The sequence below is a fragment of the Blennius ocellaris genome (genome assembly GCF_963422515.1).
Source record: "Blennius ocellaris genome assembly, chromosome: 14".
NCBI lineage: Eukaryota > Metazoa > Chordata > Actinopteri > Blenniiformes > Blenniidae > Blennius > Blennius ocellaris.
In genome coordinates this window covers 19,361,873-19,376,573 of record NC_137663.1, presented here as the reverse complement: position 1 = coordinate 19,376,573, position 14,701 = coordinate 19,361,873, and the positions used below count along the sequence as shown (strand labels likewise).

Here is a 14,701-nt window from a genome sequence, read left to right as displayed (position 1 = left end):
AGATTACAATCCTGTGAGTGAAAGACAGGACCTCTGTTGAATCTCAAACTGAGCGCGCCAACTAGGCACCGGCCAGTTACACTGCAGCGTGTCAGCGGCTCAGCCAATCAGATGGGACTCTGTGACGTCTCAACCAATCACGATCCAACCGCCCTTCCCGAGCTGTCAATATGCGCTCCGCTTTTCCCGATCGAAACTGGCGGGAGGTTTACAAACCTGTTGTAACATATATTTATTGTTTCAGCTGCTGGGCTGCTTTATCTGGGACTCGTATCTACACATACATGCAGCTTAAGTTATAAGCCTGAGTCAGACATACACAAACACAACACACCCACTTCCACACCTTCATTATAGTGCTCTTGTATTTAAGGTAACCTACATCTGACAGCTAGTCTCAGGATGTCATGTCACATATAGTCCATGGACCAAAACCGGTTTGCAACAGGGTGCAATCTAGTTCTTAGATTGGTCTGGGACAAGTGAAAAACAAAATAAACCACAACGTTCAACTTTATTATCAAAACTAATTTTGGATTGTAGTGTTGCAAGATTAGAGGTAACATTGGAGCATGGAGTCCCAGAGATGAACAACAGATTGCACCAATGTAAGCGATATGGATCAGATGGCCGGAAAAGCTTTGTGCCAGACCGAAGGGTAATGTGTATTCAGAGTGCATTGCAGTTATTTTAACTCGCCCATCATCACCATTTTATCTCATGTACCAGAGGAGGTTGGGGACAGGGTGGACGAGGGACGTGTAATCAATTTGATTAATCAATTTGAATAATGAATCCATACATATAACTTTGTCTCAAGATTTAAAAAACTATTGAAATAATGGAGACAAGTGGAAATAAAACTTGCACCTTATGTCCACACACGGTCTCAGTGTGACAGTTTGACAGTTTGACCTACATTCCCCGGAGTTTTATTGTGAAGGAACCGCCGCGGTGGCGACAGGAAGTGAGCCTCTCAGCTCCGTCTCTCCTCCAGCTAATGCTAATGGCCCCGGAACGGTAATAAAGCAGCACTCCGAAGATGGCCGGGGTGTTTGAGGTGGAGGTTGATGGTGTGGAGCATGACCACGGACTGGGGCACCACGATGAGGTGAACCAGGTGAGGCTGCCGGGCCGCATGGCGGCGACGTGACGGGTTAGGACAGGTGGTCGAGGGACGTGTTTATCCGCGGGGGTGTTAGCTGTCAGCCGAGCTACTGCACACCCGAGTTTAGCCTGTCGTCAGCAGCTTGCAACCGGGCACCATATGGTGTCCCAGCGAAGTGTGTGTGTAAAGCGTATTTATTCTGTATACGAAACATTCGAGCCGTTTTTCAACGGAGAATTTGAGCCGAACGTGACCTGACAGTAATAATCGGCAACTCGCAATGCTACACTAGCTAGCCCGAGTTCAATTCATCTCGTTCAACTTCAGTAACGTTTTAGTTTTTGACTCCAAATCTGCATTTATCAGCTCCTCTCCCACTCCAACATTAAAGCTGCTACTTAAATAAGAGTTTGACATTCTGTGATTTCAGCTCTTAAATTACAGATGATGTGGCTGTTGGGGTCAAAGGTCTCAGTCACAGGATGCAGTTGAAGTGTTTCCTCTGAGATTTCAAACCTGTGCTCCACCCTGACACACACACACACACACACACACACACACACACACACACACACACACACACACACACACACACACACACACACACACACTATAACTATATAGCAACTATAACTAAGACTTTTTATTTGATATTCATAAGGCAAAAGAGTTGTCAAACTAAAAAACTGTATTTCGCTCTCCAATCCCCAAGCAATTAAATAATTGGATTTAGCTTCTTTTTTTTTTTCTTTGCATGAAAGCTTTTCTGACTTTAAAGTCTTGATAAGTTACCCAAATGAGAAAATGAAATATTGCTTGAATGGTAATGGTTCTACATAAGGTAAACGTGATCAAAAAGACAAGATCTAGAAAAATCTGAACATTAAATCAGGTGTTTTATGAGCAAAGCTCAACTGATTATGTGGAAATACTCCAGCATTTAATAAGTCAGGTGTGACTACTCAATGTGGACGAGCCACATTCCACCATCAGATCCTCACACATACTTCTCGAGTAATACTCGTGCGATTCAAATGCTAAATGAGAAGAATTCTCAAGTCAAGGCGTTTATGTACCCCACTGGTCTGTTTCCAGCTTGCGTGTTTGGGTGTGAGATCAAGAGACTACAAGATGCATGTATAAAAGTGTTCCCTGTAAATTTAGATTGTAGTGAATTCAGTGTAAACAAATGAGAAGCACTCTTCACATAAGAATAATGCTTCAAGTTAGCATTTTAGCTAACATTTATTGATATTCTGTCACCACTGATCCAGATCAGCGAGTTTCATCAAGTGAGAATAAAGTGCAGGTCTTTTAATTAGTCGTCCGCTGCTCTTTACGACGCAGCTGATTATTTTTTCCCCATCTTAGTTTTTTTCTTCCCAGGCCTCCTACTGTCACACCAACCATCTCCATGTCCTCATCCTGCCTAAGATATAATAATGTGAAGCCAGCTGTTTGAAAAGTAATCTCTAATTATGGAGTTTGGTGGGATTGTGTTGTTTTAGGTAATTACATAGAAATGAGAGCCCCATCTGTCTGTATTTTTTTTTGTTTCTGCATTCATGTGAGTTTTATAAGTGGCTTACAGCAGTGTTTATTGTTGATTATGTAATAATTAGAATAATAGTAATTTATTTTTTTTGTTTTTTTTAACAGTTTGATGTGTCCAAGCTTTCACCAGAAGAAAAGTGGAGGTGAGTGAATTTATTTACATTTCAAACACAAGTACTATTCTTACTCTCTGTATTGATGAATTAAACGACTGCACCTTGCTTTTAAGTCGTTTCAAATAGACATAATCACCATCACTCACACTCTTTCACACACTGCAGTGAATTGAGAGTTACAGTCCACCTATTGTGTATGACTCTGGTGTTTAGGAAAACCCACACGTGCACAGGGAGAACATGTAAATAATCACCGTGTTTGGACAGTGTTGACCACTACTGCACCGTGTCAGACTTGATACACATCCAGGCTGCTTTAATACACACCAGCACACAGTGCGTCTGTGCGACATCCCTCCAACGGACCATGTACTACATTTCTCTCCACAGGGTGGAGCATGCGAGGATGCACGCCAAACACAAAGGCCACGAGGCCATGCACGCAGAGATGGTGCTGATCCTCATCGTCACCCTGGTCGTCGCCCAGCTCGTCCTGGTGCAGTGGAAACAGAGACACCCAAAGTCATACAATGTAAGAAATGCCAGTTCTGCATGGGACGTTTGGAAACACGCACATTAAAAGAAGGTGGGCTGTTTGGATCATGCCCTGGAGGTCTAAGATGATCTCAAATGTAAAATACTGATCTCAATATACATGTTGTAGCTTTAGTGTTGATGTCTAGTGTCGGGTTCCCTTCAATCTGCTGACATGTATCCTCTGCTGTCTTGTAGCTGGTGACCCTGTTCCAGATGTGGGTAGTTCCTCTCTACTTTACCACCAAACTTCACTGGTGGAGGTTCCTGACCACATGGTTTATCTTCTCTGTCATCACAGCCTACGTCTCCTACCGTGCCACTCGCAAGCCTCTGGCCTGCACCACACCCAGGTGAAGCTGCTGTGGAAGCTTGAATAGGACTTAGTGAGGAAAGATTAGATTAAAACTTAACCCGATTCTGACCGTTTCTCTTTCACTTCCATTTTCTACAGATTGGTGTATAAGTGGTTCCTTCTTCTCTACAAGATAAGCTATGCCACGGGAATCGTTGGCTACACTGTTGTCATGTTTACACTTTTTGGTATTAACCTAATATTCAGGTATGTATTCAGACTGTAAAATACTGGAGTGGTCAAATGCCTTTTTTTTTTTGTGCAGATTTGATTGAAATGACTAAGCATCCTCCATCGTTGTATTTTATTATTTCATTTTAAATATTAAGAAAAGCTGTGGCTGTACCAGCTTGATTGAGATGAATGCTCTGATGTGAACATAATCCTGAGCTGATTCCAGGAGCGGAATCAAAAAGCAAATTTACTAAAAGATTGCAAGTTCGCTAACTCTGCATTAACTCAAAGTGGAGCTGAAAACCAGAGTTTTCACTTCTTTTGTTAAAAAGAGATCACTGCTCCCCATCTGGATTTCTTCATGAAACTTCAAGAAACACTACGTTGGGAAGAGATTAAAAACAGATAAATAAATAGTGTAATATATGATGTGTTGGCACACGGGTTAGAGCCCCTGACTTGAAGGTCATACCGTAATGCTCCCAATCAAAGCGGCATATTCCTGTTTTCAAGGAGAGTTGTTTTGTTTTGTTTTTTTATCAGCAAGTATAGAAACCCAGTGTACTGTGGGTTTGTCTGTCCTGTCTAAAAAAAATTTTAATCTGTTTTAAGCCAGCCATGTGAATGAGGATGTATATAATTCTACTTTTGTTTGGCTTTCACACACTGATGATGCAATTTATTCTTTTTTGTTTTTTCTCTGTCCAGGATAAAGCCAGAGGACGCAATGGACTTTGGCGTTTCACTGCTGTTTTATGGGCTTTACTACGGGGTCCTTGGACGGGACTTTGCAGAGATGTGTGCAGATTTCATGGCTTCAACTGTTGGGGTATGCAGATAGTCGGCACACTCTAACTTTCTGTACACAGACTCTAAGCTAAAATGTAATATCTGACCGGATTTGTCTTCCCCCCTCCCTCCCTCCGCAGTATTACAGTGCGTCCGGCATGCCCACTAAGCACCTCTCTGACAACATCTGTGCCGTGTGCGGTCAGCCCATTCTTGTAGACGTCAGCGAGGAAGGCATTATCGAGAACACTTACAGGTTATCGTGCAACCATGTGTATCCTCCTCCTCAAGGGTTCTTTATTGTCATGCCAGTACACGTTACAAGATTCAAGATTTTTTTGTGCCACTTGCACACATAAACCCACAGTTTAGGCACATGGGAATTCTTGTGGACAGGGCTTTCATGGAAGTCGAGTTTAAAAATAAATAAATCAGTGACATAAGAAATATATACAAAAGAAAATCACATGCTGCAGCTGAGCTACGTGACACAGTACGATATTCCACACAAGCGGATTTAGTTTTTATCAGTTAAAGAGAAGTTGAGACCAATTGTACAGTCATGAGTTTGTTTCGGAACTATAGGGTGTGTTATGTAACACCTCGAAGAGGAAATGGCAGTTGACCTGACCTTTTTCCAGATTTGTAATGTCTCTGATTTTCCGTTACTTCCCTGACGGCGATTACCTTCTGCTAACCTGGGCTGCGTCTCATTGGCTGGTGTCACCGTGGTGTTCCTCTGGGTTAGCGTTGTGTTCACAGTATGTCGGTGGATGTGCAAAATCTGCACACTTAATATATATATATATATATAGCTAAAAATATATTTGCCGTTCTTTTCATATCAGATTCCAACCAAAAGCAGCCACATAATAACAAATGTATCAACACACATCTGCTCATTTATTATTTATGTCTGACATTACTCCCAATTTAGGAGTTTTATTGATTGTATAGATGTACAAATATGGATTTAACATTTAACAACTTACTGAACAGTTCAATACATATTGACATTTTTTTTTTGTGCCTGGGCTTTGGGCAAATTACACTGTATGGTGAATTATTGATTCATGCATAAGCATAGGCGGTTTTAATGTTTCAGTAATAACGTGTCTCCTCAGATGTATTTGACTTTGTTTCCATCGGTCAGAACCTTAACTCCACATCCAGGTTCCATGAGTTCTGCATAAGAGGATGGTGCATCGTGGGGAAGAAGCAGATGTGTCCGTACTGCAAAGAGAAGGTGGACCTGAAGAGGATGTTTAGTAACCCGTATCCTTTATTCTGTCATTGTCAAACATACGAGTGCAAAGCATCAACTTTTCAGGATAAAATGTTCACTTGCTGCATGAACACATCTCTCTAACTGGTGCCATGAAGAAGAGATTATCAAAGAGGATATTCACTCCACTGTGTGTGGTTATAATGTTATGGCTGAACTGTGTTGCCGCCAAACAAAACAAGTTTGTGAAGGATGATGAAGTCTCGAAGTTTACAAATGACACTTTAGGAATGTACTCCAGGGTGAGTTCTCAAACACAGTCTTGGAAACTCAAACCTGCTGAATCTCAGAAGTGCATCGTTTTTCTCCCAACCATGGCAACGTAAGCGGTACGATTTATCGAAATTGTTGAAGGGACATTTAAAACGGGAGATGAAACATTTTTAGGTTGTGCGTCAAGTTCCTCTTCCTTTTATGCGGTCGAGAAAGAGACACTTCTGACCAGGCGGGGTATCTCCATGCCTACAAAAACCCGACGTCATTATCAGGCTCATGCATCACTTCTCATGTATCCATACGTATATATATATATAAAAAAAAAGTCTTCTCCTTAACCAATTATTCCTCAGCTGGGAAAGGCCACATGTCATGTATGGACAACTTTTAGACTGGCTTCGGTACTTGGTGGCCTGGCAGCCGGTCATTATTGGATTTGTGCAAGGTATCAACTACGTGCTGGGTTTGGAGTGACGTACCCACGTGTGTCTGAAGCGGACGTACACACCACGCAGAGGAGATATGCACTGGCTCAAGAGACTGAGGGCCTAATATTAAACTAAAACACCAATTAAAAAAAAAAAGAAGTGTCTATACTTTTTGTACATATTTATAGGCACATATCTGTATTTACGGTTTCTCTGAACTTTATTAGTAAGAATCAGAATTTGGATGTCAGCTTTTCCAGGATTTGCTTCACACCAACCTACATGATTGGATTGTGCATCTTGCGGCCTCGTGACATGGTTCTCAAAGTGTTTAGAGAGGTACTTTTTAACTAACGTCTTAACTGTTTGCTGATACTCGAGTGAAAGGGTCATACTGGAGTTTTGTGATCTACACGTCTGATGGCGAGCAAACGGTAATCAAGTAAAGTGAACTAGCATGTGCCTCTTAAATCTCATGAACTCGACATCCTCTGGAGCCATTTTGCAACTATCTTTTCTATTATTGCTTTTTCTTTCTGTCCGACAAATGGGTTTTTTTCACTCCAGTGTCACGAGTTTCTCAAGGGCTGACAGTCATGGTCACAGTCATCCTGATTCAAAAAAAAGTAATTTGAGGATACATCAGTGTTTGGCAACCTGGGTGTTAAAAAAGCTCAACTTCTGTAAAGACACATCCTCATAACTGGGGTAGTAACTAATCTTGAGTTTTCAATTGAAATAAGGTAACTGATCTAAAACTAGTGACCGATCACACTGAAAAGCATCCCAGAATGATCCTTTGACTCTGTGTGATTGCTGATGGTGCCAGTCTCATTTTCATGTGATCTGATGTCTGTTCTTTTGTGTGTGTGTGTGTGGGGGGGGGTCTAGGCCAAAGGTTGCTGTGAAGTAACGGTTGGTGGTATTTTGCTGGTCTTGGTTGCAGTAAATGCGAAACAAAGACATTTCGAATGACAGTTTCTTGTCCGTTCTTCTCTACCAGCTCAAGCAGTTGAGAAAACTGTACAAGGTTAACATTTTATTTTATGGCAAATGTTTTGATGAATATCATTTAATAAATGTCACCTGATTCATATTCGTGTGTTTCGTCTGCGTATCTCCGCTTTTTTTCTTAGTTTTTTGTTTTTTTTAAAGCCAAAACAAACCACACAAAAAGCTGTGCGTGATTCAGCAAATTCAAATTGTGTATCATGTATATTGTTCACCAGTTTCTTCTCTAGAGCACAAGGTAAATATTTTGAGAGGAAATCCCCGTGTGCCGAGTGGGCGAAGGGGGAAGTGAGTTGGGTTTAAATAGTAATGCTCCATGGTAGTCGGCAGCTGGAGTCTCTCGCAGGAGGAAACATGAAGCTGTCGGCTGTGATCAAAGGTAAGAACACATCACAAATCCCAGTGCTTGTCCTGCGTGTGTGTGACTATAAAGCATACTGTTTCTGTCACAGCCTGGGGGTCTTTGTGTCTGCTGCTTGCAGATGGATTACCAGGTATAGTCCAGATCAAGAGTTTGGTTTATTTTCATGTAATATTTTTTTTTTTTTGTGTGTGTGCTAACTTAAGTTGGTTCTTCAGTCCATGTGGAGGATCTCCCAGAAATCATCGGGCAAAAACATGTCCAGATCAAAGCCTGTCCAGGTAACTGCATTTTTTATTTAATTTTTTTACTTGAGGTGTGAAAGAAAACTTTGTAATGAACCATTTTCAATTGGTCTAAGCGTGTGTGGTGTCTGGCCGTGTTTTGCCTCACAGGTGAGCTGTTAGTTCTTCACTGTGATGCGTTGACAAACTGCGCTGTTGACGAGGCAATGATCTACTGGCTCATCGACGACTCTTTCCCTGAAGACACGCCGAGCTCCCACAGGATAATCGAGTCAAACGAGTGAGTTTTTCCTTCTTTCCTTTGTCGACTACTTCTACATCCTTTGAGGCATGCACATCGTTTCTGTCTCAATTCAGACAGACTGATCGATTGAGCTCCAATGACCGTTTGCTTTTAGAAGCACCGTAGCGGACGGTGCGATCGTTCAGAGGAGCTTGCTGCTGAAGAGCGTCACAGCGGAGGACCTCAAATCCACCTTCAGATGCATCGTGACAAATTTTGTGGGGGTCGCCCAAAAGAACATAACACTACATGTGAGAACTAGGAATTGTAATAGCGGTTGACAGAAATCTATAAGCAGAATTTATGCGTTTCATCTTACAATATACTTTTAAATTAGATGTGTATGACTGTTGAATGTGAATTTATTATGTTGTACTGATCAGTGGTAATCGGAGGAAGAGTGCCAGGAATAGCCATGAGGTAATGTATAGACCTGGTGGCTTCATTTCGGTTAACAGATGTATATTATTCTTTAATGAGAAATATTGTGTAAAACTAAGTGAATGCCAACAAGGAAGCAACCTGGGATGTAAACGGTCATTGAGAAATAAAACATTTTTCTTCCCTATCAACCTTTTATATTAATCCAAATGTGCTATTTTAAAAACCGTAAGCTGTTTTACTTTATTACCAATAAATACCTGCCATGTCAAAAATGTGTTGTTTCAGTGCGTTTGCAAACACTGAGCAATCTACAGGTTATTTGAACTGGATTAAAACATTACCGTGAGATGAAGATAATTTAGTTCTTACACACCCTCAAGCTTGAACAATAAAAAAAAAAAATCTATAAAAGTGGTTGATGCAGACACCCAGAGATTCATGGTGCAGCCGTCACTGCACCTACATCGACACAAAATTAACTGCTATAAAACCATTTAATATATTGCAACATAAATCATTCCAGCATCCAAGTTATTCTTTTATCACAAATGCAAATTTGTGTGTTTTGAAAAACAAAGATTTGCAGGACGAGAGCAAATGAGCTCGCGGTAGAAGCAACACTCCCATCTTCTTTGGGTATTTTAGAGACACCAATTGGCCTCAAATGCATGTTTTGGGACAGTGGAATAAAACCAGCGTAGCCAAAGACAACCCACACACAGGAGCGTTAAGCTCCTAAAACCTTCAATCAAATATACACTGCAAAAAGGAGGTGAATCAAATCTAAACTTTTAAAGTACCACAGCAAAATGTCAAAACACAAAATCACATTGTCTCAACTGGTTCAGAAGCTCTTTTAAGTGTTGTATTTTAAGTCCTGATAGTGTTGGAATCAAATCAGATCCTGGCTTGATGATGGAATAGTGTTTGGTTCTCCCATAGCACCTTGGCTGATCATTAGTGTTTTCGACCGATCAGTCTCACGCACCCAGCTCCTCCAGGCAGTGCTGCAGGTTTTTGATCCTGTCTGGATGCTGGGTGTCTCTAATCTTCTTGTTGATGAGCGCTGCAGCGTCGCTGGTGGCAGTTGGCCACTGGAAAGACGTGTTGCAGAAGGGCTGGAGGAGTTCCAGGTTGGTTCTTGCCAACATCCCAAACAGGAATCTCAGGAAAATGTCTAGTTTGCCGTCCTCACACTGCAGACTTCTGTCCAAGGCGCCTTTGTACAGTTCCATTATCGTCGCACACTTAAAGATCCCTTTAAGCGTTTTCTTGAGGCTACCCTCAAAATGGTTCCACCCCTGGTTTGTAAAGGAGAGGAACACATAAAGAGCAGCCATGTACTCTTGCATGGTGGGGTGGATGAAGCTGAAGGCTTTCTCTCGGTACAAGACCTGTAGCTTCACGAAGAACTCTGTGCCGACGCCACTGCAATCCACCACCTCGTTGTCACTGACCCCGTGCTGCTCCCAGTTGTAGCTCTTGTTCATGCAGAAGGTGCCCTCTTCCAGCATGGTGAAGGCCAATTTCCCCACCGTCATGAGAAAGTCCCTTTCATCCTCTGCACTGCGGCTCGGAGCTCTAAAGGAGCGTTGCTCTCGTATGAGTTCCAGCACCAGCTTCGTGTACATGTAGGTGAGGCTCCTCGGCAGCTCCGCCTGGGTCCCCTGCTCCGTGAACGCGCGCTGGCACTCTTCAGCCACCAGGGAGCAGAACATGGGCAGGTGGCACATAATGTGGAGAGTTCTCAAAGACCTCACGTGGGAAATGACGCGAGCAGCCTGCTCCGCATCCTTGAACCTTTTGCGGAAGTACTCGTCCTTTTTTAGGTCACAGAAACCTTGTAGCTGTATCTCGCGACAATGCACATCCCAAGGGATGCCGTGCTTCACCTGTGACCGAGTCGTGACCAGGAAGAGGCCCTGGAAGAGCAGCCTCCCTCTCAGCAGGTTGACCACGATCACGTTCAGTGTCGTGGGCTCTGGGAAGGCGCCGTATAACTCTGTATGAAAAAAGTCAACCGTGTCACTGTATTCATCCAGACCGTCAAATACGAGCATTACTTTACAGTCTGCCTTTGTCAGATCGTCAAATTTGAGTCTTCTTGTTGGTGGGTACAGTTCGTGGATTATACTCAACAGAGAGATTTCCAAGTCCTTGAATTGTTGAAGTTCTCTGAACGTGAAGGGAAACAAGAAAGTCACGTGTTGGTGTGATCGTCCATCGATCCAATCCAGGATAAGCCTTTGGACCAGCGTAGACTTGCCCGATCCTGCCACTCCAGTGAGTAACACAAAGCTTAAATTGTCATGGTTTGGGTCATCTGAAAGAACATCTTTTACAGAGAGCAGCTTGTTTTCTCCTGTATTGGTGCTCAGCTTTGCTATAGTCATGACCTCGTGCTCAATATTAGGTCCATTGTCACTTAAGGCAGAAATGCACAGATCAGTGTAGATTTCATCGAAGGGCCTCTTCTTTCCCCCAACGTCAGTCTCACCATATTTCTTCCTTAGAATTTCACAAATCTCATAACGTATTTCATCTGAGCAAAAAAACAACAAGAAAACAAAAAAATACATGAACAAATATAGATTAGAATGTATCATGGAGAAGGTTACATTTCTAACAACACGACTGGAGTACTCACTTCTGAGACACTGGTTCTTGAGCTCATGAACTTTCAAACTCAGCTGCAGCTCGACGAGAAGATCTTTGGTGATCTGCAAAGACTCTTCGAGGCTGTACAGCTCGAGGAGCCGGTCAACGAGGTCCACCAGGTCCATGTATTGAGGCGAAGTGAGGAATGACTCTGGGTAACGCTTCCACAGAATTGACTTGAACAGCCTCAGTTCGGCTGCTGCCAGCCTCTTGAGGGTGTCACAAATAACCTGACGCCAAAAGAAAGAACGAAGTCAGCACTGACGTACACGTGTGCAATAAGACCTGAAGGAATGTATATGTATATAAAAGAGATCATGAACCAACTTTGAAAGTGAATGCCACAGTCAAGGATGGATGCCTGAACTCATTTGTCGGTGTGAGTACGTCACTTGTGTCCGTAGCCTCTAATGCATCCTCCGCCTCCGCCTCCGCCGCTGTACCCCTGTTCAGGCACACGTTGGATGTTACAATATACTTTAATTGCTGAGTCACACAGTAACATGCTGAAGGGCTCCACAGTGACTGGAATTCTTACTTGGGAGTTCGCTTTTCACTATCATCACTGTCAAAGGAGTAGCAGCTCGAGTATGAATCAGTTCTCTCCAGCTGGACCCTGAGAAAAGAAAAGAAAAGAATAAAGCTTGACCTACATTCAGTGATAAATCTGATCTATTTATTGGGGAACAGGATTTTTGCATCCAGCTCCTGGTTTAAGCTTCTCTGAGACCCCGTATCTCCACTGTACCTTGTGTGGGACTCTTCTTCTTCTTCATCATCTTCATCTTTCATTCCGTCCGAGCCTCCACTTGACATTGACTTGTAGCTTTGAGCTGGAGACGGGGCCTGCTCCACTTGATTCCTGAAGGGGAAAAACATGGATGTGTTGCTCAGAGGACAAACAAAGCAATCACGAGTGATAAAACAGCTGATGTTACACAATGTGCTTTGTCAAGTGGAGAAATCTCTCTCTGATACATTTCAATGGACGACATGCATGAAGGGAATTTTGATTATCTCAATGTATTGTGAAAATGAAGCTTTGAACTTAAAAGAGTTTGAAAACCAGCAAACGGTGCAACTCTCAGTGCACAACAATGCTGTACCGAGTTAACCCCCCCGGAGATTATGGTGCCTCACCATTTGTTTTGTGTTTGTTGAATTAAAAAAAAAACTATTGACTCTCTTCCACAATGTAGTTTCTGCTCTGTCGTCTGTACTTCCCTGCAGCCTTTTTTCTTCATTTCCTTTTCTTTATCACAAATCTGCTAACAGTCAAAGTGAGAGCATCTTCAAAGGATTTAAGAGCTTCTGTCAAACATTTTCATTTGACTAAATGACTTTTCTTTTAACTTTATGCAAGCTCTCTGTTTATTATGAAGAACGAGAGGAGCAGACCGTCATGTTTGGAAAACCACATCGGGAGGGAACTTTGATGTCAGACACCATTACATTTAGATCAACAATAGATAAGAATCACTCTGAAGTATGGTGAAAGGGCTTAGGGAGCTCATCCAGAGCAAAGTGAGACTCAGAATGTACACAGAAATAAAGTTGTGCGCCAACGAGGGCAACAAAAATGTAATCCTGACTACTATAGGGCCACATTGAGACAGAGCAAATTCAATCTCAAGGACTCAATATCTTAACTATTGCTACTACTTCAATCAGAAAGTTCACTGAAGGTGCATTGAACACTACAGTATTGAGAGGAGTAATTCCAACCGATTGTAAAAATGACACATGAAACATAAAATGTATTCATATTTAGAAAGTGGCTCACAGGGACAACATCAGACCCGCCATTCACCCGTGTCTGGATTAGATGTATTGTAACTCATTTATATAAAAAAGTTACCCTCACTTTTGAGTGTGAGAAAGGGAGATAGAGGATATTAAAGAGAAACAAGTCTCAGTACCAGAGGCTGGTATCCATTGGTCCAGGTCCGAGGTCAAGAGAAGGTCTTCTTTCAGGGATGTAGTAGAGTTCATCATCTTCATCAGCCACATTCTGGCCTTGAGCGGACACAGCTTCCCAGCCACTTAGCGACATGGCTTCTTCAGGGTTGTCCATTGTTTCACAGTGTTGGTCAACAATGGGCACTCTGAGGGAGATTACTTTTCATTGTCAGGATGTCGTCTCAACGTAGTGACGCATCTGGACCTTCAGAGAAAAAGAAAATAATAGACATTTGTTCCATTTATACACATAACAAACAAATCAGACAAACATGGTACAGATGTAAATTGAATGAGTGATAAAGATATGATCTGCAATAAATACTAACAATATGATATTATTGTTTGTCAAAATAACACTGTTCTTTATTTTGCCTCTTAATTTTCACTGGCTGTGATTGGACTCTGTTTTTCTTTGCTTCCATCAGCAGTGTTTCAGTAGCAGAGCAGTTTGTTAAATCTGTCATCAATAGCACAAGTTTTGTTTATTATTATTCTTTTTTTTCTTTTTTTTTAAATCAGTCACTTTGGATTACATGGTGGATTTAAATATAATTTATTGGAGTTCAGTACGTCTTTTCTTATAGTTACAGCCTTAGTACTGACACAAATATTTTTTTTACAACATTATTTTCTACTATTAACTGTGTATAATTCAGCTGAGAGTAAATAATTCTCAAATTCAAACGGATTTTTTTCTACTGAGGCAAAACTTCAGGTTTACTGTGTTCCCCCAGTTACTGTGAGGTAAATGTTTACTTTATTAGAACATGTTTTAATTGCCTCCGAATCATCGAGGAAATGGACAATAATAAGTCCAGCGTATTTATTGAAAAGCAATATGACTGACTTGCGGCTGACGTCGAGTCATTACCATGTAAGAGCCCGTACAGCTTGTTTTCTAAGCAATGTGTATGGCAGACACCAATAATTAGGTAGAACGTGCGTAATAACCTGTTTAGGTGACACTGGCAACATTCAAAAACACGGATTCTAAAGTTTTAAAATGATATTGAAGATATAAGTTTTTGAGGTCGCTGAACACTGGTAAACACACAGGTATAACAGCACAGATAAGCCTCCAAACGGGAAAAAAAACCCGCAAGTTATTCAAAACATCAAATATGCTCCAATAACAATCTGAAATCAGAAGTACATACATTAATTTCGGTTTGAAGACATTACTTTAACTTTAAATGGGCTTAGAATTGCATGTTACTCACCAGCTCTTCCTGAACCAG

At 41.8% G+C, this 14,701-nt stretch overlaps 2 protein-coding genes across 3 annotated transcripts; one reads left to right on the top strand and one right to left on the bottom strand.

Annotated features, from left to right (window-relative positions):
- Nucleotides 1-964: 964 nt before the first annotated feature.
- rnf121 (ring finger protein 121) lies at nt 965-7,655 on the top strand. 2 transcript variants are annotated; one of them, XM_080508322.1, is made up of 9 exons: nt 965-1,120; nt 2,768-2,805; nt 3,169-3,310; nt 3,511-3,665; nt 3,767-3,874; nt 4,550-4,670; nt 4,771-4,904; nt 5,804-5,905; nt 6,485-7,655. In XM_080508322.1, the coding sequence occupies exons 1-9, from the start codon at nt 1,043-1,045 to the stop codon at nt 6,603-6,605; spliced, it is 999 nt and encodes a 332-aa protein (XP_080364448.1). In that variant the 5' UTR covers nt 965-1,042; the 3' UTR covers nt 6,606-7,655. The 2 variants fall into 2 exon arrangements, with proteins under 2 accessions (XP_080364448.1, XP_080364449.1); XM_080508323.1 differs by having other exon boundaries at nt 976-1,111.
- A 1,710-nt stretch (nt 7,656-9,365) lies between these two features.
- nlrc3l1 (NLR family, CARD domain containing 3-like 1) lies at nt 9,366-13,612 on the bottom strand. The gene is made up of 6 exons (XM_080509566.1): nt 13,421-13,612; nt 12,250-12,363; nt 12,040-12,117; nt 11,829-11,946; nt 11,491-11,731; nt 9,366-11,385 (listed from the first exon to the last, which is right to left on the bottom strand). Exons 1-6 carry the CDS (start codon nt 13,573-13,575, stop codon nt 9,824-9,826), a joined length of 2,268 nt encoding a protein of 755 aa, XP_080365692.1. The 5' UTR covers nt 13,576-13,612; the 3' UTR covers nt 9,366-9,823.
- Nucleotides 13,613-14,701: the final 1,089 nt, after the last annotated feature.